The 23,047-nt window shown below is 39.8% G+C and overlaps 4 protein-coding genes across 5 annotated transcripts in view; 2 read left to right on the forward strand and 2 right to left on the reverse strand.

Annotated features, from left to right (window-relative positions):
• Positions 1-3,568, forward strand: part of zfyve26 (zinc finger, FYVE domain containing 26) — a 33,394-nt gene extending 29,826 nt beyond the window's left edge. The window contains exons 40-43 of the mRNA XM_015043293.1: positions 51-110; positions 218-400; positions 495-545; positions 674-3,568. Of these exons, the coding sequence (XP_014898779.1) occupies positions 51-110; positions 218-400; positions 495-545; positions 674-883 (504 nt within the window). The 3' untranslated portion in view covers positions 884-3,568. The remainder of the gene's footprint in view (positions 1-50; positions 111-217; positions 401-494; positions 546-673) is intronic.
• Positions 3,569-4,556: 988 nt separating this feature from the next.
• On the reverse strand, positions 4,557-10,588 carry rdh12 (retinol dehydrogenase 12). Of its 2 annotated transcripts, none has more exons than XM_015043296.1 (7): positions 10,409-10,588; positions 9,755-9,870; positions 8,883-9,038; positions 8,692-8,796; positions 7,832-8,041; positions 6,750-6,939; positions 4,557-5,417 (listed from the first exon to the last, which is right to left on the reverse strand). In XM_015043296.1, the coding sequence occupies exons 1-7, from the start codon at positions 10,480-10,482 to the stop codon at positions 5,315-5,317; spliced, it is 954 nt and encodes a 317-aa protein (XP_014898782.1). In that variant the 5' UTR covers positions 10,483-10,588; the 3' UTR covers positions 4,557-5,314. The 2 variants fall into 2 exon arrangements, with proteins under 2 accessions (XP_014898782.1, XP_014898781.1); XM_015043295.1 differs by having other exon boundaries at positions 9,755-9,873; positions 10,409-10,587.
• An 892-nt stretch (positions 10,589-11,480) lies between these two features.
• vti1b (vesicle transport through interaction with t-SNAREs 1B) lies at positions 11,481-15,646 on the forward strand. Its single transcript, XM_015043297.1, has 6 exons — positions 11,481-11,732; positions 11,817-11,875; positions 12,871-13,068; positions 13,189-13,362; positions 13,540-13,601; positions 14,743-15,646. Exons 1-6 carry the CDS (start codon positions 11,636-11,638, stop codon positions 14,834-14,836), a joined length of 684 nt encoding a protein of 227 aa, XP_014898783.1. The 5' UTR covers positions 11,481-11,635; the 3' UTR covers positions 14,837-15,646.
• Positions 15,647-17,359: 1,713 nt separating this feature from the next.
• Positions 17,360-23,047, reverse strand: part of arg2 (arginase 2) — an 11,630-nt gene continuing 5,942 nt past the window's right edge. Inside the window, exons 3-8 of the mRNA XM_015043303.1 lie at positions 20,180-20,354; positions 19,905-20,064; positions 18,743-18,837; positions 18,532-18,636; positions 18,311-18,447; positions 17,360-18,226 (exon numbers count right to left, since the gene is read on the reverse strand). Coding sequence (XP_014898789.1) covers positions 18,045-18,226; positions 18,311-18,447; positions 18,532-18,636; positions 18,743-18,837; positions 19,905-20,064; positions 20,180-20,354 — 854 coding nt within the window. The 3' untranslated portion in view covers positions 17,360-18,044. The remainder of the gene's footprint in view (positions 18,227-18,310; positions 18,448-18,531; positions 18,637-18,742; positions 18,838-19,904; positions 20,065-20,179; positions 20,355-23,047) is intronic.

A 23,047-nucleotide genomic window follows, 5' to 3' on the forward strand; every position in this document is an offset into this window, starting at 1 on the left:
GTGAACAAATGAACTCTGGAATCACGAGTTCTTTTTCACTTGTGTCGCAGGTGATGCTCGGAGGAAAAAACATAGAGGAAGGGTTCGGCATCGCGTACAGAGTCATACAGGTACGTTTAAGCAAAGCTAAGCGGCTACGCTTTCGAGTCCCAATCAGAGAGTATTTAAAATTTTTATTCAGCTTCCTCTCCTCTCTTTCCTCCTTCTGCCCTCGCAGGACTTCCAGCTGGAGGCGCAGGCCGTCTACGTCATGGCGGGGCACCGGCTCGTCCGGAAGAGGCAGTACGGCGCCGTGAAGCAGCTCCTCAAATGCGTGGGCGAGTCGGGCACCGCCACCAGGAGCGACTGCGACGCCCTCATCCTCAGCTGTGTGTCTGTGGCTGATAAGGGGCCGGCTGACGTAAGTGGCAGAAATCACTAGGAGGGAGCTGAAGGTCAAACTGTGACATGCTGTCCGTCTGGAAGGGCTGATTCTCACCTTTGTTTTGGTTCAGGCCAAGGAGCTGGAAAGCCTCATCATGGAGATAAAGAGCACAGAAACCAAGGTAGACTGGTGTTTGTTCTGCTTTAATTGCACTAAGCAATCTTTCATAAACTTCAATAAAGAAAAAATTGAAAAAAAAAAAAAATCTGTTAAATTTTAATTGCACGCATCTGAAACTTTCCGTCTCAGATCAAAGCCTACCTGGTGTGCAGTAAACTGAGGCCGGCGTACCTGCTGGCCGTGAAGCTGGACCCGGGCCGGGCGGGCCCGCTGGTCCAGGACGTCCTGCAAGCGGCCGAAGGAGCGCAGGACTCGGTGATGCAGAACATCTGCCGCCAGTGGCTCTCGGAGCACAGCAAGTCCCCGCCGCCGCGTCAGAGCCGGCCCACCGCAAGGTAAAGAAGGGGAAACTCTGGAGCAAAAGGAGTCGCACAAACTTCTGTACCATCAGACGCGATCTGCACACTACGTGTTTAAAACACAGCGACAAGGACCTCAGGGTCTGCTGACTTAAATCTCCCCACTGACATGTTGTTTTTTACCCACCACAACTGTAAGGAATCGACCTTCCTCCTGTGATCGCAGCAGTCCTACCCTGCTAATTATACGTGTTACACAAACTTATAGGGCTCAGTTGAAAACCCCCCAGGCTGAATCTGCTGACGTGAAACGATTTGAGGAAAATATTTCAACTTCCCGCAGAAGCCACAAAACATATTTTTAGATTTCGTGTGAACAAGTATTTTCATTTGAAATAATTGTAGCGTTCCCCTGCGACCAAAGAGGACACGTCTGTGCATCATGTTGGCATTATGCAGTAATCCTACTTTCCAAAACTAGTATAACTGACAAGCGATTTAATTTTTCTTTAATTTCTGAACATTTTACACAAAATCGTAGCATCGATTTCTCAGACGTGAGACTCCTGAGAATCGATTTGTACTGGCTCAAAAAGTGTGTGCTGGTAAGTTAGCGGTAGCAAACACTAGCGCTAAACCAGTGCTAACCCTGTGTTGACGGTAGAACCTGTCGGAAAACCTTTTGTCACGTAAGTAGCGTTCCTTCTGCGGTAAAGCTGTGAATCACCACTGTGCCGATTCTCGAAAGACGATGTTGCTTTTCATCGGTGCGGTATTTAAAAAGGACGGTACTTGACTGAAACGCACGCTGCTTTGCATTGGTGTGTGTTTGTTTCCTACCTCAGCCTAAAGGGAAAAAAGAAAAACTGACTGGAGGTCCCTGGATAAATGTTACCAGTTCTTTTTGTTTTGTTTTTTTCTGTTAACGATATTAATGTCTGTGTGTGTTTTGGTTTGTCCACTTTCAGCGTTCTTTGTCAAAATGTTACATACCTAACAGACATTCTTGTTGCTATCCCAGAGACGTAGTTTACGTGTACAAAACACATTTTCAGTGAATGTTTCTTTGAAAAGGATAGTGCAGGAAGTTTGAAGTGATGTGCTGTTAAAAGGTTGTGAGGAGGTGATAACAGCAGATCGCTTTTATCCAGATTAGTTGGACGTGGAGGTTAAAGCTAACAGCTAACTTATTAGCTTAAATTCCAGTATCAAAAAAAGTCACACTTGTTTACACATTATGCAGAGGCAGGAAGCAGAGCACGGTTCATGATTTTCCCGTGTGAAACATGCAATGAAAGCAGAACGTGTTTTTCCAGTTGCACTAACCGTATAAGATAAAGTGAAAAATAGAAATAAAAAAATATGAGCATTAATGCATTACCTGGACCAGGAATCGTTTTACTTTTCCTCTGTTTTTTTTTTTTCCACACAGGAAAATCATTATTGATTCTCCAGCCTCCATTGATTCTGAAAATAATTATCTGAGAAGGGACAAAGTTTCTAAAAAGATGTTGGCTTAAGCTGACGTTATTCAAGCTCATTTTTAGCTAGAATTATCAAGCTAAAGTTGAGTAGTTTAAACAGAAACAGGAGGGTTTCTATAAAGTAATCAATAATGGTTCCTTCAGCGGCAGTAGACAGATATAACATTGTAGTAAGGTTGGAGAACAATACAGAAATCAGAGCGACGGAAGGCTAGCAGCTAGCCAGCCGCGCCGTCTATTTTATCTGCAGTTCAGATCAACTCAAACCTGAAAATAATATTTCTGGGAAACAGTTCAAACATTAACAGGCATTAAATGTCTCCATCTTCACGAGAGACGGTGTACATTATTTCCCCACCACTTTACAGTTAGGTGTTTTTGACGCTAGCAGCTGTAAATCATTTGAAACAGCGGCCAAAGATGACTGAGCATCAGAACAGCAACACAGTAGTTGTTTGACAGGAAAATAACAAACTTATCAACACTTTCTTGTGAAGGCGCGTGATGAAACCATTTAAAGAATCTAAAATATGCTGGTCTTAGCCATTAGCTTTAGCCTCAAGTACTCTCTAATCTGGATGAAAAGTTATCTGCTGGAGGAAAGATATTAAGGGCTTCTACAATTTTTTTTAACAAAACCCCACTTCAAAAATCCCAAACTATCCTTTTAAAGCAGTTGTACAAAGAAATAATTATATTTCAGGACATTTAAGAACACTGTTTAAATTTCAGGTGGGATGCAGGAAGGGATCCACATCGTTTATGAGATCAGAAACACTGTTGCTTAGTCAGACTCCTAGTTTTTTTTTTTTTTTTGTCTGTCCTTATGGTAGATACAGACGGTGTTTGTGCATCAGATTAAGAGTAAAAGAAAAACACAGTCACAAAACCAGGTATGACTTTTAGAGTTGCATTAAGTCACACGTTTTAAGAAGTACGTCAGGCGGTGGAGATGTTGTGTTGCCTCTTTGCCTTGTGTGTCTGCACTAACCTGGTGACGAATCTTCCTGTAGTAATTATTGAGGAACAAATGAAACCATTCTGAAGAAGACGCCACTCTGTCCCTACTTAACTTCAACTGTTGTCCCATCACTGCCGCACTTTATACTGAAATGAATATTTAGGGAAAAAAGAAAAATATCATGAAATATGTAATTCAGTAACTGCTTTAAAAAATGCAGGGACTAATGATTTTGTGCTCTGATTGTCAATTGTGAAATAAAATAATAATTATTGATATATAGATGTTTGTTGAGATGTTTGTTTCTGGTGTTTGCTTCATTTTACTTTCAAATACAGCCACACACATCTTGCAAACATTTTTTTTTTACAAATACTGGAAGAATAAAAGTGGTTTTTATAGTTTTATTTTTAAATTTATCTGATTACGTTTCCAATCGGAGAATTTCTGCTTGTAGAAAATTATTTGTTTCCAATAATTAAATACTTCACTTCAACCTGCAGTATGAAACTTTTACACCATATTTATTAAAACTGTCACCATGTCCTGACAGTATAATATGAGACAGATAATCTGCGAAGATTTGAGCTCCTCCACCTTCTCCCTGTGCTACCACTGCGGACTGCAAACATGAAATGCATCTCTCCTGGTCAAAACCAACCAATCAGAGCCAGGAGGAGGGTCTTACCGCTGTCAATCAACCTCCTGTATGCTCCTCAATGTGCCAATGATGGAAAAACGACAGGAAAACTGTTTATCTGCTGTCATCGGTGGCTATGCTAACTTGCCTTAGCATTAGTGGGGATCTCTGTTGTGGTGAATCAGCTGTAGCTTAGCAAAGAGTAGGAGGGAGGAGAGGAGCACAAGAGTGATTGACGGCGCTGAAACCCTACGCCTGTCTCTGATTGGTTGTTTCCAACTGAGTGGTGCGTTCTCGCAGTACTGGGAGAAGGCAAAGGAGTTCAATTTTTGTCACAGGTAATCTGTCTTGTTTAGTAAACATCTTATTTCAACTTTGTGTGGGGGTTCAGTGCCCTCCATCTCTTTTTATATACACCACAAACACACGCATACCTTTACACACATAATCCAAACAGTGGAGGTGTGTGACCCGTCTACTTCCAAGACGCAATCCTGCAATCAGCATTTCATCTTGAATTTTCCTTTTGCAGAGCTAAACGGCCCTGGGTCACGTAGCAACCAGCTGTTTCATACGGAATGCCTGAAATGTCGAGACGGGTTGAGATTCCAAGAGCCACACAAGCACCCTCGTTGTAATGTTTCTGTTTATTTACATAAAATGTAAACATTCAACTCTTACTATGAATGTCAGTTTCGTAAAAGGCATGTTTTGACTTGTAAAAAACAGAGAATGTAAACTCTCGGCAACTACGAACGTGAACGAAAACGTTAATTTGGGAGATCGTTAAATCTGCGGAAACGTGCCAATCGGGACACTAGAAAAGGGAAAAAAGTTCTCATCTCTTAAAATAAAGAAGAAAACAATACATTTATGGCTCACGCTAATAAACGGTAGAATATAATCCCTGCTTTTGGCATTTCTTTTTTTTTTTAAGAAAGTTGGCACAAGAGTTGAACTATTTAACTGTAAATTCCTAAGACATGAACATGAAATTCCATGAGAATGAAAAAGATGCTGGTCTCTTTACCCTGCATTGACAGCTAATTGTACGGCAACATCATTAAAAAAGATCAAGTTTGTTTTCTTTTTTTTTTCTTTTCTTGCCATTGTGTTACGAAAATAGAGTCCTAAAATATGAACCGTCGATCCAGTAGACTGGTTCTGGTCTAATGAGCTGCAGCAGAGCACCAAGACACCCAACGTTACTGCATCTTATTTCACCAAAAAAAAAAAAAAGACCTTCACTTTGTTTTACTTCCTATAGAACGTACCGGAAAGAAAAGCTTTCGAGTACAGAACATTGAAATAAAAAATAAAGAGAACAGAAGTGTGAGGGACTCCGAGGAAGCCTGAGAAATGTGTGAGCGTTGCGAAGAGGAGGACTCAGTCCCAGTCGATGCCCAGAAGCTCGCAGCTGACGTCCCACAGTTTGCTGGCTGTCTCCTCACTTCTCCCCTGAGGAGCGACGAAGGCGGGGGCGCAGTCGCTGAAACCGGAGAAAAGAAGGCCCGGACCGTTATTATGTAAGAGCTAATAACGGCATGAGTCACCCCCAGCTGCTCCCGTCTGTATTCATTCTGATTTTGTTGCACGACTTTATAGAAACTGACCGTCCAAAACCCGATTGATCTGAGCAGAATGTTGCTAGTCTGTACTTTTTTTATTTATTTTTTAAAAATCTCACGCTTTTATTTTATTTTTTATCCAGTAGGGGCAATGCACATTAATTAACATCTTGGTAAATGTGCCAGAATTGGCCAAAGGCCACTTTTCATCTGTTCCTGGACGACGTTCAAACTGTCTAGCTAAAAACAACCAAGGTTAAAATGACCCAACTACACAAACCTTAACAATAAATACAAGGAAACTACAACACAAATACATGATGTACAGCCATATTGGATTAGGATTGGGCAATACATCTTAAAGATAAAATCTCCAATTTTTTTTTTTTTTTTTTTAAATAAAATTCAATGATTTTAAGCTGTTTTTTTCCTTTAAAAAATGAAAACACAAATGACAGGAAATATCTTCAAAAACGTTTTTTTTTCAATCATTTCTTGTGGAGGTTGACTAAAAAGTCAAAATAAATAGAAATAAAAGTTGTAAAATGGAAATGTAAAAAGAAGGAAAAAATATGTCAGTTCTTGGGTTGCTAACGTCACTCTGAACTATGCAAAGTGAAGGAATGAATTGGTGACAAAAATCTAGATTTTTTTCCCCCGAAAATTAAATCTTGGAAAAACAGGAAATTCAATTAATTGGTTAGAAATCAATTCAGCCTGGCTACCTCTATAGCGGATATTGACTTTGGGTTTCCAAGTCAGAACGCCATGAGGGGACTTGGAACTCATTCATTCATCCTGACACACGAAACTGACCAATTTGAATCTATGGAATAAATCAAGATTGTGACAAAACCTGGAAGGTTCATCGCTTTTTTAAAATTATTACATTTAAAATCTGCTCTGTAAACTAAGTTTATTGGCAAATATTCTAAATAGTTCCTGAACTACTTATATAAAAATAGATGAAATAGCTAAATAAATCTTAATATTACAGGGACTTCATCCATGTACTCCTTTTCTACAGCTGAAAAGGCAAGTTTTCCCTATTTTTAGTGTCTCATGCTCCGTTCTTTAATAATACAGGAGGCGAGAACAAATTACCGACCGGCTTTTGTAGCATTATGTCCACATTTCTTTCCAGGCGCTTCTTCTCTCCGATGAATAATTCAGAAAAGAGCACCATCCCATTACCAGACATTTTTTTCTGTTTGTTTTTAAGTAGATTTTGTCCGCAGCGCTCCGTCTCCTACCTGAAGTGTTTCCCAGACACAGAGTGGAGCTCCTCAGCCACAGCGCAGTACACGCTGGTCTGTGCTCCTTCCAGCGGCGTCTTCAGGAACACGGAGAAGACGGTGAACAGTATCATCATGAGGGTCGAGTGTCGGGTCAGGTCGGAGTTCACCGTGCCCGGGTGGACCGAGTTCACCATCACATTGGTGCCTGGGAAGGCGAAACGCGGCTTAGAACGGCGGCAGAGAATTTATTCAAATTCAAACCTGAGCACTGAGATTCACGTGGGGATTTTTCTGCACGGTTTTGTTTCGAGCTGCTTCTGCTATCTTTGTTGTGTTTCAGTCGTTCAAATATTAAAATACTGAGCTATTTCAAGATGACTTACAGCTATTATTTGTTAGTCTTTTTAAAAATATGTAACTTTTTCCTCCATGGAAATGAAACCAAGAAGCGTTATTGTCTTTAAACCTCACTTTTTTGCCTTCAATTAAAAATGCCATTTATGCTCTATTAAGTTGTTTTTTTTCAGCTTTTTAATGTGATTTTTTTTTTTATAAATAAAAATTACAGTTTAAGTTGAAGGTTTGGGTCAAGAATGCTTTTTCCGGCCAAAAGGTGATGACATTCAGCTGGAGTTTAACTCGACCGATTGCTCCTTCCGCCAAACCGTCGAGATCAAATGAACACAATCTAAATCAAAGTGAAGAAAATTATTTTTATTTCACAAGCTGAGACTTTCAGTAAATGACAGCGGGAGGGATTTGAATTGCGTTGCCTCAGATAAAGTTTCCTTGTTGTTAAATTCAGATCAGACTTAACAAAACCCAAAAGTTTCGTCAGCAGTTTTTAATTTTTTTTCCAAATGTGTCTTTGTTTCTTTTTCAGTTCAGCCTGTGGCATTCATCTAACATTTTTGCTGGAAATGCAATGTTCTGTCATTACTATCCATTTACTGAAACCAATAGCATTATTTTATTTATTTTTCTCACTTTGTTCTGTTATTATTTTTAAGCATCACCACTCTAACTTTTTGGTTTTTTCTGCTGTAAGTAGAGGTCATCTCTCCGTTCTCCCATGTGTTGTTTGACAGTCTGTGTACCTTTTAGCCTGCGGGCCAGTTCTCTGGCAAACAGCACATTTGCCAGTTTGCTCTGGCAGTATGCTAGTCCGCTGTTGTAGCTGCCCTGGCTGTGAAGGTCGTGGAAACGGATCCAACCGAAGTTGTGTGCCAGCGAAGAGACCACCACGACGCGGGCCGGCGCGCTGCGCTTCAGCAGTCCGATCAGGAGGTACGTCAGCAGGAAGTGACCTGAGGGAAATACACAAGAAAACGTGATTGGTAAAGTACTGCTTCAGACTAGCCAGCAGCAATCAGCAAACATCTAGTGGAACTGAGCATCTGCTGAGCTCATTATAGGAGCTACTTCTCAGAGCAACACTGGTAAAAACGTAGTGAGCAGAGTCCTGCTCTGTCTCTTTAAGAGAGAGCAGGACTGTCTTAAAGAGATAGATGGTCAATTTCAATTAAATCAGGAAGTAAAATTAATTTTAAGTCTTATTTGAGATAAATATATAGCATTTTAATAACAACTGAAGGTAACATAGTTACTTGATTATGCTATAAAATTGCACAATCAATTTTATAGCTCCTTTCATAGGAAGACAAATGAATACAAATGCATTCATCAGTTTTTTTTTAAGCTAATTTCAAAAGTCGTTTTTGAAAATCTTTGGCTTGACAACAATACACATTTTGACCAGTTCTGATTTCCCAGTAAGACTTTTTTTGATATTTGCCTGTAATAAAATCTAAAGGTGGGCCAATAAATGGATCCAGATTTATTTAATTTCACTTTGATGCGAAAATGTACGAAACGGTCTCCTCTTGAAATCCAATTTTATAGCCTTTACCTCTGTAAATAAATTTGTGACTCCGACATACTTCTGTTTTGGACCTACCTAAATGATTGACTCCGATGTGCATCTCGAAGCCGTCGATGGTTTTCGTGTAGGGACACATCATCACTCCGGCATTGTTGATGAGTATATGAAGATGGTTGACCTCTGAACAAAAAGAAAAACAAACAAAAAAATGACAACAAATCCCAGCTACTTGCAAGCTTTGAGACGGCCGCTTCTGCTTCACTCGCCTCTCAGGAATTTCTGAGCGAACGCTCGTATGGAGCAGGTGTCTGCCAAATCCAGCTCTCGCACTTCCACTTTGGCTTCCGAGTACGCGGCTCGTATACTGGCGGCGGCCTCCTCGCCCTTTTCCACGTCTCGACACGCCATTATCACCCGAGCGCCTGAGATGTTCAAGAGAAAAAATTATTTGAAAGCATCAGAAAGAATATTATATAATTGTGAACCAATCCACATACAATCTTTGTTCATTCTGAGTAATGTCAGGGGGGTTTAAAGAGGGAGTATTACGTGTTTTCATACATATAGGGCCATTATAGTGAACAATCAAGTATCTATGTTACCTTCCACTGTTATACAAATGCTATATATGTGTCAAACATAATTTAAAATAAACTTAACTTTGTAATTTAACGTCTTGAAATTAGGTTTCTGTCTCTTTAAGAAGCTCCTGCTCTTTCTGAAACTCTGCCTTCATGAGTTTTTAACCAGCATTTCACTGACAAGTAGCTCGTATGATGAGCTCACCAGACGTGCAGTTCCACCGGGTGTTTGCTAATTGCTACTGGCTAGTCTGAAGGAGCTAAGTGGTGGAATCACGGGGGAGGGGAGCTCTGTGAGTGGGAAACGGTTGCCACGGGAGATTACAGGAATCCTCAAACATGCATGAAAGAATCAAGTCAACCTCCCAAGTATGTGTTTGATTTGTTTGAACATCATAACATGATGTAAAGCTCAAAAGAGTCGATTTCACACAATACTGTCCCTTTAACAAATGTTGGTCAGTTATTTTTTTAGAAATATTTTTACTTTCAGAGTGGTGCCATATCATTTTAAATGAGTCGCTCTTCCATATAATGGACCCTAAATGTAAGCCCACCTCGCACTGCCAGGTCCAGGGCCGTCTCCTTGCCGATCCCTGTGTTGGCCCCGGTGATGAGCACCGTCTTCCCATCCAGACGTGCCGTGGATTTGCACACCGCTCCTGCTGCATATCTTCTGTTTGGAAACACAGAGCGGCTCGTGACGTCCCTGAAGTGCCACAGTTTAAACCCTAGCCTCATTAGGGGATGAACATTTGGGTTGGACGGGTTAATTATTCATAGCAAAACTTGACCGAACAACGCCGAGCTTCGAACCGTGTGTGACCCACGCCACCGAGCGGCACCGCCCCGCAACCAATAGCGTGGCGGAGTGATGCATACAGATATAACTCCGCCCACGCGCAGTCTCCTGATAGGCCCGAGCAGCTCAGACGGAAGACGACCGGATCACCTCCGTGCAAACACTCCATCAATCCGTTTCATTGATTTCCAGCTCCCACATTCCTCCATTGTGCAGTAAACTTAGAAATCGTACATACAAATAAAATAATAATAATAATAAACAGTTACATTCAAACGCAGAAGAGAAACGGGCTAACGGGGACAAATGGACAATGTAGTACAAATTACATCAGTGCAAAGCAATATCTGGTCAACCAAAGCATAATCTGGCCAGAAATGTGGATTCGTGTTAGAATAAAGGTACTTGCCGTATATGTGGGGCGAATAAAATCACCAGAAGCGTCACCACTCCGAGGCCCGCGATAATTAATAAGACAAACATCACGCCACAGATCTCTGAGCCTGGCTGTCCCCTTCTAGAAGATGCAACTGATGTGTGTAGGCAGAACAGCTGATGTCAAAGCAGAACGGGGTGCAAAGCGAGAAGGGAGGGAAACAGACTCATGATGCGAACGGGATCATGGGATTGTAGTTTTTAAGGTGAGAGATAAAAAAAAAATGTGTCTGAAGTAAATTATGACCATCACATTTTAATAACCCCTGCATAATTAAGGTTAAAAGTAAGGAACCCAACATAATCACAGTCTTTACATTAACTATATGCATAAATATACACAAAGTAAAAAAGTGATTTAGTTATCTATATTGGTATAATAACTAATTATGAATTATGAATAATCATCTTGTACATTGGTAAACAAATGTAGATTTGTTTTTTATTTCATTTATTTTGTTTCTAAATTATATGGACTACTTTTTGTCTCAAAATAAAGACTTTCTACCGGCACGAAAATAAGTACTACAGGTTGTTTATATTCTGTTTTTGCTGTACTGTATTCTAAAAGAAAAATAATGAATATTGGATTATATTCTCAATAACAGTATTACCCATTACCTTTAATTAACTTAATTTATGAAAAATTGACAAAGGCATTGTCAAGCTCCACTAATACTCCAAATTCTGAATCATAGTAATAAAAATAACGTAAACGTTATTTAAGTATAAACTTTAAAATGCCATTGATTGAAGGTTTAATTTTCAATTTGTAATCAATGTCATATTTACTTTAGTATAAACAAGAGGAAATACTGTGATAAACCTACACTTTCTAGAAGACTACACTTCCCAAAGATTTTCACAACGGTTGCCCGCGTTAGTGCCTGATTAAAACAAAAATCCTCAGTTCTTTCACGCTACTTTTTAACAGCATTATTATTAAATTTATATTAAAAGCTATCATCAATATAAAATTTTAAATTTACCATATTTAACACCTAACCATATAACATTTAGATTTTTGTTGAGAAGTTCAAGGCGCTGCGGGTCACGCGGGCCATCATGCGGAAGAGTCTCGGGGTTCTGATTATAACCAAAGCAAAACTGTCAGATTTACTCGAGCTCGTAATTGTTGTTGTTTTGTTTGAAAAGCCGGAGTCTCTAAATAAGCCCCAGCGGACTTAAGTTTAAAGTAAAAATGTCGTCAGAAGAGTTTGAGAAGCTGCATGAGATGTACAGGTCGCTGTATGATGAGATGAAGCTAATTCCGGAGAGGGCTTTGACAAGCCACGGAGGTAAACACTGTAAACAACCAGCTAGCATGATTAATTTAAAAGGTATTCTGTCCTGTGAGCGTTGAATTTATGCTGTCTATGCAGAGGAGAGGAAGAGGCTGGTGAGGACATTTGATGAGAGACAAGGAGAGGCTGAGGAAGTGGTGAGTTACTGTCTGTTTACCTTTTAAATGCAGTAAATTGGAACATGTCTCTTTATCTTGGATAAAATTTGACTTGTATGCTTCTTTTTTTTCCATAAGCAGTTACTTTCGTGACAATCTGTCATATATGAACCAAGAAATTCAACGTACTTATTGGGATTTTATTTGATAGACCAACACCAAGCATAATTGTAAGGTAGAATGAAATTAATGTAAAATAAAAATCTGGAAAGTGTGGAGTGCATTTCTGTTCTGTCCATTTGGGCCAGTGCTTTGTAGAGCCTTCTTTCAATGTCAACCTCAAGTCTTTTTTTGGGGGGGAGGGTATGTCTCGATAAAGTTTGAGAAAGACAGTTACTGTATTTTTTTAAAAGTATTTTTGAGAATACAGTGTTTTACCCTTTAAGAGTTATGATCTATTTATATTTCACCATTTGTGAGAACCTCTATTATTCTTTATGTCCACACTTATTTAATGTTAATTAGTAATATACTAAAATTAAGAGAGTAGTGAGGAAAATACATGTTCATCGCAGTCAATATTCATCAAAGACTTTGCATTGTGCAGCCCTAATTTAACTCAGTCCATCTTCTCATCAACTCTGACCAGCTTCTTTGGAACTGCCATCATTACTTACTAAGTTAATAGGTTGCAGTGAATCGTATTTAGAGTGAAGGGGGATGAATACAATTGCCTCCCACAGTTTTTCCCAAATTTTTTGTTGTCAAAACCCAAGTAGCCTTTCTTTTCATTTCACAAAAATGCCTTATTTAGTGCTAATATATTTCATTAATGTTAGTAAAATCCAATGTTTGTCTTTGCAAAGCAACAATATTTGTAAAAGTGGGGTGTGAATACTTCCTTTGAACACTGAAAATGTCCTGCCCCTTTAAATTAGAAAGCTTGTAGCTACAAAGTAGGTTGAGTTAATCATCTAGAGAGTCAGATCTTCCCTTGTTTCGTGGCGTCGCTCATCTTTTTTTTTTTTTCCCAGTTACAAGGAATGGAAGAGGAGTTGCGTGGTGCTCCTTCTTCATACAGAAACGCGATGAGTGCAAAGCTGCGCCTCTACCGCAGGGATCTCGGCAAGCTGCAGAGGGACATGAAAACCGCGGCGCCGGGGTTCAGCTCCTCGTCCCAGACAGTCCAGGGAAGTCATCCGAGCATTTACTCATCTCAAAATCAACAAAGTGTGAGCATCAAATTTCCCAGCTAATCGAAAACACTCGCTCTCAGATCTTTTTTTTTTTTTTTTCCAAATTGAATCTAATTCACCCCGTTTTGACAATGCCGCTTTTGTCTACCTCTGCAGACACACTTGCAGTCGCAGAGAGCTCTTTTACTCCAGGGAACAGAGTACCTGAACAACGCCAGCCAGAGCATCGAGCGAAGCCAGCGCATCGCTGCAGAGACGGATCAGATCGGCACGGATATTATTGAGGAGCTGGGAGAGCAGAGGGAGCAGCTGGACCGAACCAGAGACAGAGTGAGTAGACAGCCTGTCAGACATGGCTTCAGTTTAAAGGTGGCATTTATCCAGGAAAATGTATCTGGGTGGCAACGAGTGCATGATAGTAGAGGAGAAACCGACTGTGATGTTGTTGCTAGACAACGACATGTTAAACGTCTTATTTAAAATGTGTTTTGTTTTTTCTCTGTTCAGCTGATGAATACAGGAGAGAACCTCAGCCGGAGTAGGAAAATCCTCCGTGCCATGTCACGACGGTGAGTAACACCACGCAGATTAACTCCCCGGTTAATAATGACGCTTAAGCAGCCTTAACATAAATTCATCTTTTATTGACATAAATTGCTTTTCAGTTTCCTCTAATTTTTACATTTGTTTTTTTTTTAAGCTGATAAGAAAATACTGGACATTAGAAGAACTAATGTATTTTTTTTTTATGTCATTTTTCCCCCTCTGATATAAAAATGACGAGTTTTGTTAGCAACTCTTCGAAATGGGGGGGGGGGTTGGGTGAAACTGCCACAGAAACATAGAGAAGAGATAAAACAAATGAGCTACTTGGTTTATCCTGTCCGTATGTACAGTCAGATAAACAACAGCCGTTTAAAAAATGGAATCACAACAAACGTCTTGCCACAGTTTGTAGTGAGAATCCCAAACAGAACAACAGCAAAACACTCTGGGAGGGTTTGGTGTCAAACAAAGAGAGGATATCTGAAAATGAAAAGTAAAAAGACTTTACCTAATGTTCATTCTCTCCTAACAAGAATAAAAATGGTTGCTGTAGGATAACAATCAAAAAATACACAGAAATGGTTCAGCAGTCTGTCTTCAGACACACTGAAGAGAGTGGACAAAAATGTCCTCTCTCTAAATAAAAATGATCAAATTAAACCGTTTTTGTAAACTAGATTATTCTACTAAAATAAAAAATAATAATTTTTAAGACATTTTACGTATTTCTACCAGCATGTAAAATTGTATATTTTCCTTTGCGATTGTTTATACGTCTCTGCCTTAGTAAAGTTACTATAAATCAACTATATTGTAATTTGAATCCAGTAATGCACATCTAAAGAAACTATTTCAGTTTCAGCAGATGATTCAACTAATAATTTTCGTCTTGCTTTCTCACTTTAATTTGAAAAAAATTGACATGTCAGATTGAATATTAGTCAAAATCTTATTTTACTTGAATATTAAGGATATTCTTGGACAAAATAATTCATCCAAAGAAAACAAAATACTGCTACATCCTCGTGACTCCCAGAGCTTAAGGCTTCACATCACGATCATGGAGTTCTTCTTCATTCTTATGTTTTGTTTTGATTTCCTTCATAGACGTTCACCGAAATGTAACCAGAGTTTCTTTTTGTGTGCTTCCTTCCCGTCCTCTAGCCTGATGACGAACAAGCTGCTGTTGGCTGTCATCATTCTGATGGAGCTGGGCATTCTGGGCGCTGTGATCTACCTGAAGTTCTTCCGCAAATGAAGAGAACAATGTCATCTGCAAACAGGCGGAGCTCTGAATCCAGAGCAAAGCCCTGCGGATGTTAAACTAAACACTGTCTCTTTCAGGTGTTCGGTAGCAATAATACTCGTCTGTTGTTCCTGCGACTCCTTCGAAGCGATGAATTCTTTCTAAGACTGGGTGTGTATCTGCTGGCTATTGGGACGAGGTTGTTGAATATTCAAAGCCGTTGATGGACCAAACCCGCAGAAACGACCCCGAACTGACATTTGCGCTCTTCTAGCCATCTCTTAACGCCAGTGATGTCCAGCGGGACGATGATCTGGACATGTGCGCCGGGCGCCACAAAGCTGTGTCAACCCTCCTTGTGTATAGTTAAAGGAAAGTGAAAACTGACCGACGTAGAAATCACAGAATTGACACCAGCTGAATTAGTTTTGTAGCGTTGTGCCGGTTTTTCAAATCGGAGCAAAGCCCCCAAATCCATTAGATGCTGAATGTGAACTGTGAGTGAATGGGAGGTCTTCATGCAGCTGCTTTATTCTTATAATAACTGTACATCTAATCAGTGTACTCTCAGGAGTCCTTATTTAAAAGTGTTCATGTAATTAAATATCATGTTTGACCTCAGATGGCATTTTACCCAGTGTTTTTACCCACTGTGGATTTACACACCGGTGGAGAAGTAACATTTGCTACTATGAAATTTACTCTCAAATGAGCATTGATAAGGCTATTTCTGGTGCGCTGCTAGTGAAGCGGCACATCTGCCTTCGTTTTCCTTGTCCAGCTTTCCTGGAAACATGACGAGAATAAAAGCATGTTTGGTGACCTGGTTTTATGTGGGCTGTAAACATGAGGGTTGCATAACAACTGATTTAAATACATTTAAATGACCTCACTTGAATTTTCCAGGATAAGAAAAATGTTTCCATGACTCACGAATCCGTTCGAGTTTTTGATGTTATCAGGCGCTTTAGAAATCTTGAGGTTTTATTTAAAAAAAAAAAAATTCAAAATTATATTTAATTGTAATATTTAATTAAATAAAAATATTTATTTTATTTTTAAATTAAAATATTAAAAGTATAATTCTTTTATCAAAGTATATTTAATATTTTAATTTTTTTAATCAAAAATGTATTTAATATTTTTTTATCTTTTATAAAAAATATATTTAATGTTTTTTTTAAATATTACCTTCATGATGTAGATTCAGCACAATCAAATATTTCACCATCTATGTCCATGGAATGTACAGTTTCAGTCTAAAACCTAATATCTGATTTGTCAAAGTGAAGGCAACAAAATACTGCAAGTCTAATATAATACATCATATGTATATTTTTCTCCCAGCACTTGAGTGAATACTAAACGTTGTTTGTGAGACATTCTGTCCCATAAACAAGTTGAGTCCTCCATCTGTGTCTTTCTGGACATTCAAGAGTTTTTTTCTGAACTACATCTGTTGAAGAATGTGTTCAGCTCATTTGCTCTGTTCATACTTCCATCTATCTGATCCTCCTTTTGCTTGAAGCCTGTGATCTTCATCATTGCAGTTTATTCTCTATATTCATCCTATCCATCTCCTTGCTCACTCTAATATTGATGTTAAGCTGCTTCTGTATGCTCATCAATAACTCTGTCTTGCTGCCTGAAGGCTTTTTCTTAACAGTTCCTTTAGTTCACTGGCGATCCAGGGTTTGTTATAAGGGATCCATCTCACTGTTCCGGTGGGGATGTTGATGTACACACAGACGTTTATGCCGTCAGTCTCACACTCAGTCTTCTCCAGGTGGCTGGCAAAGAGCGATCCAATCTGTTGCATAACAAAATCCCAATAGAGATCTAAGGGTTTCTTAGCCACAAGTCCAAACCCCTAACCTGTTGTCAAGGACAACAATATTGTCCCCACTCGGGTTTATTTGGCAAAAAAGATATTTCTGGGGGCAAGAGTCGAGAAATTAAAGTATTTTCTAGTTTTGATTAAGTAAGGAAAGACAAAAAAATAAAAGACACTCCCTGAAGTGTTTGTCCATCCATCAGTCATTATATCCATCAATTGGTCAAGCTTTCTCTACCGTCCATCATCAGTCATACTAATCAGCCACCAATCTGTCAGTCTATCCTTCCTCACAGGAATAAGGTACTGACTGTGAACTTTGAAAAGAGGAGACTGGGAGGGTAAACATTTAGATTGAACAGGAACCTTCTGTACAACGTGTTCTGGGAGTTGCTATTGCTAATACAAAGAAGAAAGTAATTTCAAACATCTGTTCTTCTGTTGCACAAATAGGACTAAGAATTACACTGACAGAGTGATTTCAGATGGACTCTTTCCCAGTTTGTCTTGGGTTTATAACACAGGTGGCCTTGAATAAGGGGACCGTATCCATTTGTGCCGGCACCAAAACATTATGAAACACACGAACAACCCAATGTAAGGGTTGAGTTTCTCCTTTTCCTCTAACGTTAGACTTTTTGTCAGACATCTGCCTGCTCGCAGAGACGGTTTCATGAAACTAAAAATAAAGAGACAACAGGAGAGGTATACAAACCAACATTTATTCACATTCATCATGGAAGACCAAAGTAAGTTTCCTTTGTAAATAATCATTAAGTCTTGATCTCAGAGCAGAAGCAACAAACGACCACAGGTCTAATGTGAATACATTATATGTATTTTTTTTTCCCCAGCGTTTGAGTGAATGCTAAATGTTGTTTTTTTAATGATATTTATTTATTGAAATATTTATTGAAATATTTAAAGTGCATGTACTGGTACCAATGTAAACTCAATACAGTAACTACAGCTGGTCCAAAAGTAAAAAGTGACATTACTACAGTAGTTTTAGACTATCTGGCACAGCCACGAAACAATGAGAGTTCACATCAGACTGTGAACTTTAAAGAAAGTGAAACTATGTCATGCCTTTGAGGCAGGTACCTCCTTATTTTTTAAAAACACTTCCTACAAATAAAAGTGGATTAGTATTGCTTTTCAGACAAGCAGCAGTTTCATCAAATCGTCCAGTCCTTACAAATCACGTTAAAGGCTTTCCTCAGCACGACCCATATGAAGACTTTTAAAGCCTTTTCGTTTTGTTCTTTTGCTTTTGAAACCAGAAATTTCCTTGTTTTTCACCAGTTTAAACAACAGCAGAAAGTAAAAACAATGGAATGATCAGGCATGGCTTAAAGTTCAGACAGCTCTCGATTCTCGAGGCTCTCAGAGGCAGAGCTGCTCCGTGTCGCTTTTCTCCGTAGGGATGGAGGCATGAGCGCCCTCTCTCGTCTGGCCCAGGGACGACGCGATGACGTCCACCGCTAGGGACGCGGTGGCCTCCACCGCTTCCTGGTTTGCCCCCAGGAGGGGGTTCACTTCCACCAGGTCGATGGCCGACAGCAGTCCTACGCATCGACACAGGAACATGTTGAACTCCAAAGTCAAGGATCTACACGGTTATACAGGACTGTTGTTGCAGACGCTGGTACCTGTGTTGTGAATCTCCTCTGCCAGGTAGATCCCCTCTCTGTAGGTCAATCCGCCGTTGACCGGTGTTCCTGTGGCAGGAGCCAGAGACGGGTCGAACGCGTCGATGTCGAAGCTTAAGTGGATCGGTCGCTGTTTCCTGCAGGTAAAGGCAAAAAGGTGAATTCAAGGTGTCTTTGAATTTGAATCAGCACACCGATCGTGGTCGGTAGGTATTCGCTACCTTGCCAGAAGATGGTCCAGAGCGACTTCCATGACCCTCTGGATGCCGAGTCTGTCAATATCCCTCATGGTGAAGTACTGGATGCCCAGGTTCTTTAGGATGTGGCTGAAACAAAATGTACAAATGAAGTTTTTTTGCAATGCTTGCATGAAGCAAAAATCTGTTTCACATCAAAGATATTTTAAGTAGAAGCAGGTACTCAGGTACTCACTGCTCTCCAGGGTCGACGTCCCGTAGTCCGACGTACACCAGATCCCGTGAAGAGAGGAACGGTTTAGTCCAAGAGAACCCAGGAATATCAGGAATCTGGGGGTGTAGATGGAAACAATGTTATTAAATTCATAACTAGAACTCTGAAACAAGGAAATAAGAAAAAAACAAAAAAATAAATAATTTTTCAGGATTTTGATTAGAAATAATTTTTAAAAAAATATGTAAACTGTGGTGTGCGTTTCTCTTCAGCCATTTTTATTTTGGAACCCCAACATTACATAATCTCTTCAATAAGTAGACTCCACCACATGCCTTATGTTGCTTGGCCTACATACAAGATGCTGTTTGTGGTAGAAAAATTACACTGCAAGTCCCAACGCTGCCACCAACATGTTGGATCTGCTGTGGGATGAGGAATGAGGAAATTCTTCAGAGTTGAAGAGCAGATAAAATAAGATAAATGCTGATAATGCTAAAAGAAAACCGCAACAAAATGCTTTGGATGAAAGCACATTTCAGAACTAAGTTGCTTAGCAAAGACATACGGGCAAAACTTTCAGCTTGGTGAAAGGCGGGTCTATGAAGCACTGACACAGACACTTCCCACATTTTGGATTCGAATTTGTGTAAAACGTAAAAAAAACATAAAAAAAATTATACAGTACTTTGTGTTGGTTTATCACATAAAACACCAAACTTAAAGGTTGTCATTTTAAACTGTCATGTGATAAAGATTAAAGGGCTATGAATAGTTTTGCGAGCTACTTTACTGCCATGAAGTTACAACTGCAGGTTAAAGTAGAACGAAAAATAGAAGGGTAAATTTCCTGGGAAATTTATCTAGAGAATCTGAGATTTTCTAGAAAAAGCAAGGAGTTCCAAAAAAAAAATCAGAAATTTTGAGATTAATCCCCAAAGTTTTCTAGAAAAGAACAGTGGACATTTCTGAGTTTGAAAAGTTGAAAATTTGCTGATAAAAAATCAGAAATGTTGAGATTCAGAAATATTCGAGAAAAAAAAAAACCTTGGAAATTCAAAAGTAAAAAATTTTTCAACTTTTTCAAACTATTTCTGAGGTTTTTTTCCCCAGAAAATCTTCAACTTTAGAAGCTCAGAAATGTCCTGGCCTGAGTTTTTTTTGCCCTCGCCACCCTTCTCACCTTGTCCTGCAGCTCTTTGAGCATGAACGCCACAGGCTGGCCGTGGAGGTTTCCTGACGGCGACGTCATGGGCGTGTTTATATCTGCATGAGCGTCGACCCAGATGACACACAGATCGGGGCACTGCTGAGCGTGGCCGCTCACTGAACCAATAGCGAGGCTGCAAAAGGTCAGAAGCAGTCGTAAATGTTTGCAGTTTGAGCTCCGCGCAGAATATTCTGTGCTCCGTGTAGTGCTGTTTTCTCTCTCTCTCTTTCTTTTTTGGAGATAAATACCTGTGATCTCCCCCCAACATGACCACAGTGTGCCCGGCGCCGACAGCTCTGCTCACTGCGCGGGATAACTTTTGGTTGGCGCCGCCCACGCTTCTCGGGGACTTCACGTTCATGTGGGGCTCGTCCGTCTCCGGGAGGTGGAAGCTGAGGTCGCCGAAGTCATGAACAGAGTAGTCTGAGAAAGTAAAATATATCGTCATTCTTCATCACGAGCCGGAGTAAAGCTGCAGTACGCAACTTTTATTTAAAAAAAAAAAAACATAAAAAAAGAAATATATATTTTTTACATATTTGTCAAAACTTTCACCGTGTCTTGACAGTTTGTGAAACATTCTGATGAGAAGCAACACCTCTAACAGTTAATGGCTATTTCACACGTTACATCACAACGTCATAGTTTTACTTCCCCCTGTCGTGGTTTAGTTTTAGAATTAAAGTCTTAAAAACTTGAATATTTTGCGCTGAAAACCAAACATGTCGTTCTAAGCAGTTAAAAGCAAACAACGATGCTCCCGCCGCCCTAGAAGAGAAACCACCCTGGACCGCCGCCCGTATCAGAAACCTCTCGCTATCTGCAGAGCATAAAACCTGCCAACCCTGAACTGTTCAATGCAATCTGGACAGTTGCACGGTGTGAACACCAGGTGTCAGTGTCTCAGACGCATCCTCAGGGATTTGCCTGACCCTGCAGCCTTTAAGAGGGTTGAGTCACCGGCTGCCGGTGGAACATTAGTGACGGGGCACTTTCCACTTGTCCCGTTTCCTACTGGCGCTTGGGTTTCAGTGACCGTGCAAAGTTGCTGCAGACTTAAGAACTTGAAGAAGAAAAAAAACAACCATGAACTCACTCCAGGGAGGATGATAGATTGTGAACAATTTGCCATGTTTAAAGGCCATCAGGGTTGAAAATGTAAACCCTGTTAGCGGTGTAGGATTACTCCGCTGATCTCAGGGCTACCGGCCTGGTTGATTACTATTCGTGAGGCAGGACAGGAATAGCTTTGACTTGATGCAACAGCGAGCATCTCTTGCAGGACGGACTGAGGAGAGCGTGGACTGTCTCTGTGCTGGTTCTGTTCAATCCGGTTCAAATCCCCAACTCAGAACTCTTACAGCATGCTGCTTATTGATCAGAAGGTCATGCTACGATTGCTAAGGCACAAATACATAAGACACTGTATGAACAAACTGCTTTAAGATTCATGGATGGTACGATGTGTAGATGGGTTGGTGTTCAGTTGCAGATACTGGACTCTGTTCCTGACGCTGCAGTTGAGGCTTTTCCGCCTTTGACAGGCAAATTTTCACTCCAGTTGCCTTTAAGCTTTAATGAGGTAAGATCTTTAGATGAAGAAGTTGAGAAAAATCTTCTCACATTGGCCATTTTTACACAGTGTACTTGCCACTTCAGAAAAGAAAGACATTCATTCGTAATTCTTCGTAATAGTTGTATCATCAGATAGCCACGCTATTCGTGACAGCAGTTTTTGCACGTGCGCTTAAATCATCCTGTTGACTGCAATGCAAACCTTTTATTTGTTTCATTAATTTAAGTACACTTTACAACAGAAATGTTCACATCTGTAGGATTCATATAGAAAGTACTTATTGTAGATAAATTACATTGTTTTACAGCATAACACCTACTTCTCTAGACCAAATATTAGAAAGCTTACAATGCAAATTATAGCTGTCTACACATGAGGAGTGAATTGGGTACGTTTTATTTTCACGAGGATTAGCTTAAAACCCTTAAAGTTTTAGCTTTAAAACTATGTCGGACTTACTTTGTAAAAGTCATATCCAACACATGCAACTTTCCCTTCTGATTTCATCTGATGTCTGGGAGCAAAGCTGGTCAGGTTACTTGGCAGTCGCTGCTTTACGCCTTGCCAGATTGAAAGCAAACACCCCTACGAAGGCTATTATATAATTTCACAGAGCAGTTGGCATCAAAAACACTCAATCCATTCCCCTTCTTTATTTATAGACGTACAGTTAAAGGTACTGAACAGGTGACGCCTGCCATACTTTTTATTTGGATCAATTTCAGTAAATACTGTTGCGTATTCTCCAAGTGGTTCTGATAAGTCCAAATAACTCAACTAAACTGGAAATGAACCACTTTTACCAACATTTGTCTTTCTAGTTTGTCCTTCCAAACTAGAAAGAAACATGTATAAGCATTTTAAATCTATTTGTATGCTTATTCTAGATTTCTATATATTTACATGCATTTTTAGTCACACTTGTAGTTTTTCAGTATTTTTTTCTGTGTACTCTGGTAGCCAAACAATGATGCTTTGTTGCCAAATTCGTTGTCATGTCTTTGTGGAATGACGATAAAGTAAATCAAATAAGATGGCATGCACATCGTTTCCATGACAACCCCAGCTAAGCTCTGCGCTTCATTGAGAGCAACCGGTTTGGGGTTAAGAAGCACATCTTGCTAGCAAGCTAGGACTGTCGCTAGGCTAGCTAAGGTTGGATAAAAAACTTGTTCAACCACATCATTTACTACCTTTGGGCTCAATATTCAGAAGACACAAGATCCCATTTCATTGCTATGCTGATGACTGCCAAATGTATTTTCTTTGAAGCCATAAAACATCTCCTGGCATGCCTCAACGAGATTAAAGTGCGCTTGAATTTTTAACATTGTAATGAAAAGAAAACACAGGTGACGACTTTTGAACCCAGTGACCCGTGTTAGTTCTCTGCTGACTTGAGGTCCTTGGGGACATATATAAGACTGTTATTGCACAATAAAAAGTGTGTTTTTTTTTTTTTTTTTTTTTTTTGGGGGGGGGGGGGGGTTGGGTTTTTTTGCCAAAAAAAATTTCTTCTTTTTCAAAAAAAAGGTTGGGG

This window comes from Poecilia latipinna, unplaced genomic scaffold (assembly GCF_001443285.1).
Source record: "Poecilia latipinna isolate Pla-1442-1.1 unplaced genomic scaffold, P_latipinna-1.0 Scaffold624, whole genome shotgun sequence".
Classification (NCBI taxonomy): Eukaryota; Metazoa; Chordata; class Actinopteri; order Cyprinodontiformes; family Poeciliidae; genus Poecilia; species Poecilia latipinna.

Bases quoted from the DNA above. Each gene is read 5' to 3' on its own strand.
- rdh12 (XM_015043295.1), bottom strand. From the start codon at position 10,482: ATGTTTGTCTTATTAATTATCGCGGGCCTCGGAGTGGTGACGCTTCTG. The intron at 9,039-9,754 runs GTGGGCTTACAT...TGAACATCTCAG, and splicing joins CCTGGACCTGGCAGTGCGAG to GCGCTCGGGTGATAATGGCG. The intron at 8,797-8,882 runs GCGAGTGAAGCA...CTTTTTGTTCAG, and splicing joins CGCTCAGAAATTCCTGAGAG to AGGTCAACCATCTTCATATA.
- vti1b (XM_015043297.1), top strand. From the start codon at position 11,636: ATGTCGTCAGAAGAGTTTGAGAAGCTGCATGAGATGTACAGGTCGCTG. The intron at 13,363-13,539 runs GTGAGTAGACAG...TTCTCTGTTCAG, and splicing joins TGGACCGAACCAGAGACAGA to CTGATGAATACAGGAGAGAA. The intron at 13,602-14,742 runs GTGAGTAACACC...CCCGTCCTCTAG, and splicing joins CTCCGTGCCATGTCACGACG to CCTGATGACGAACAAGCTGC.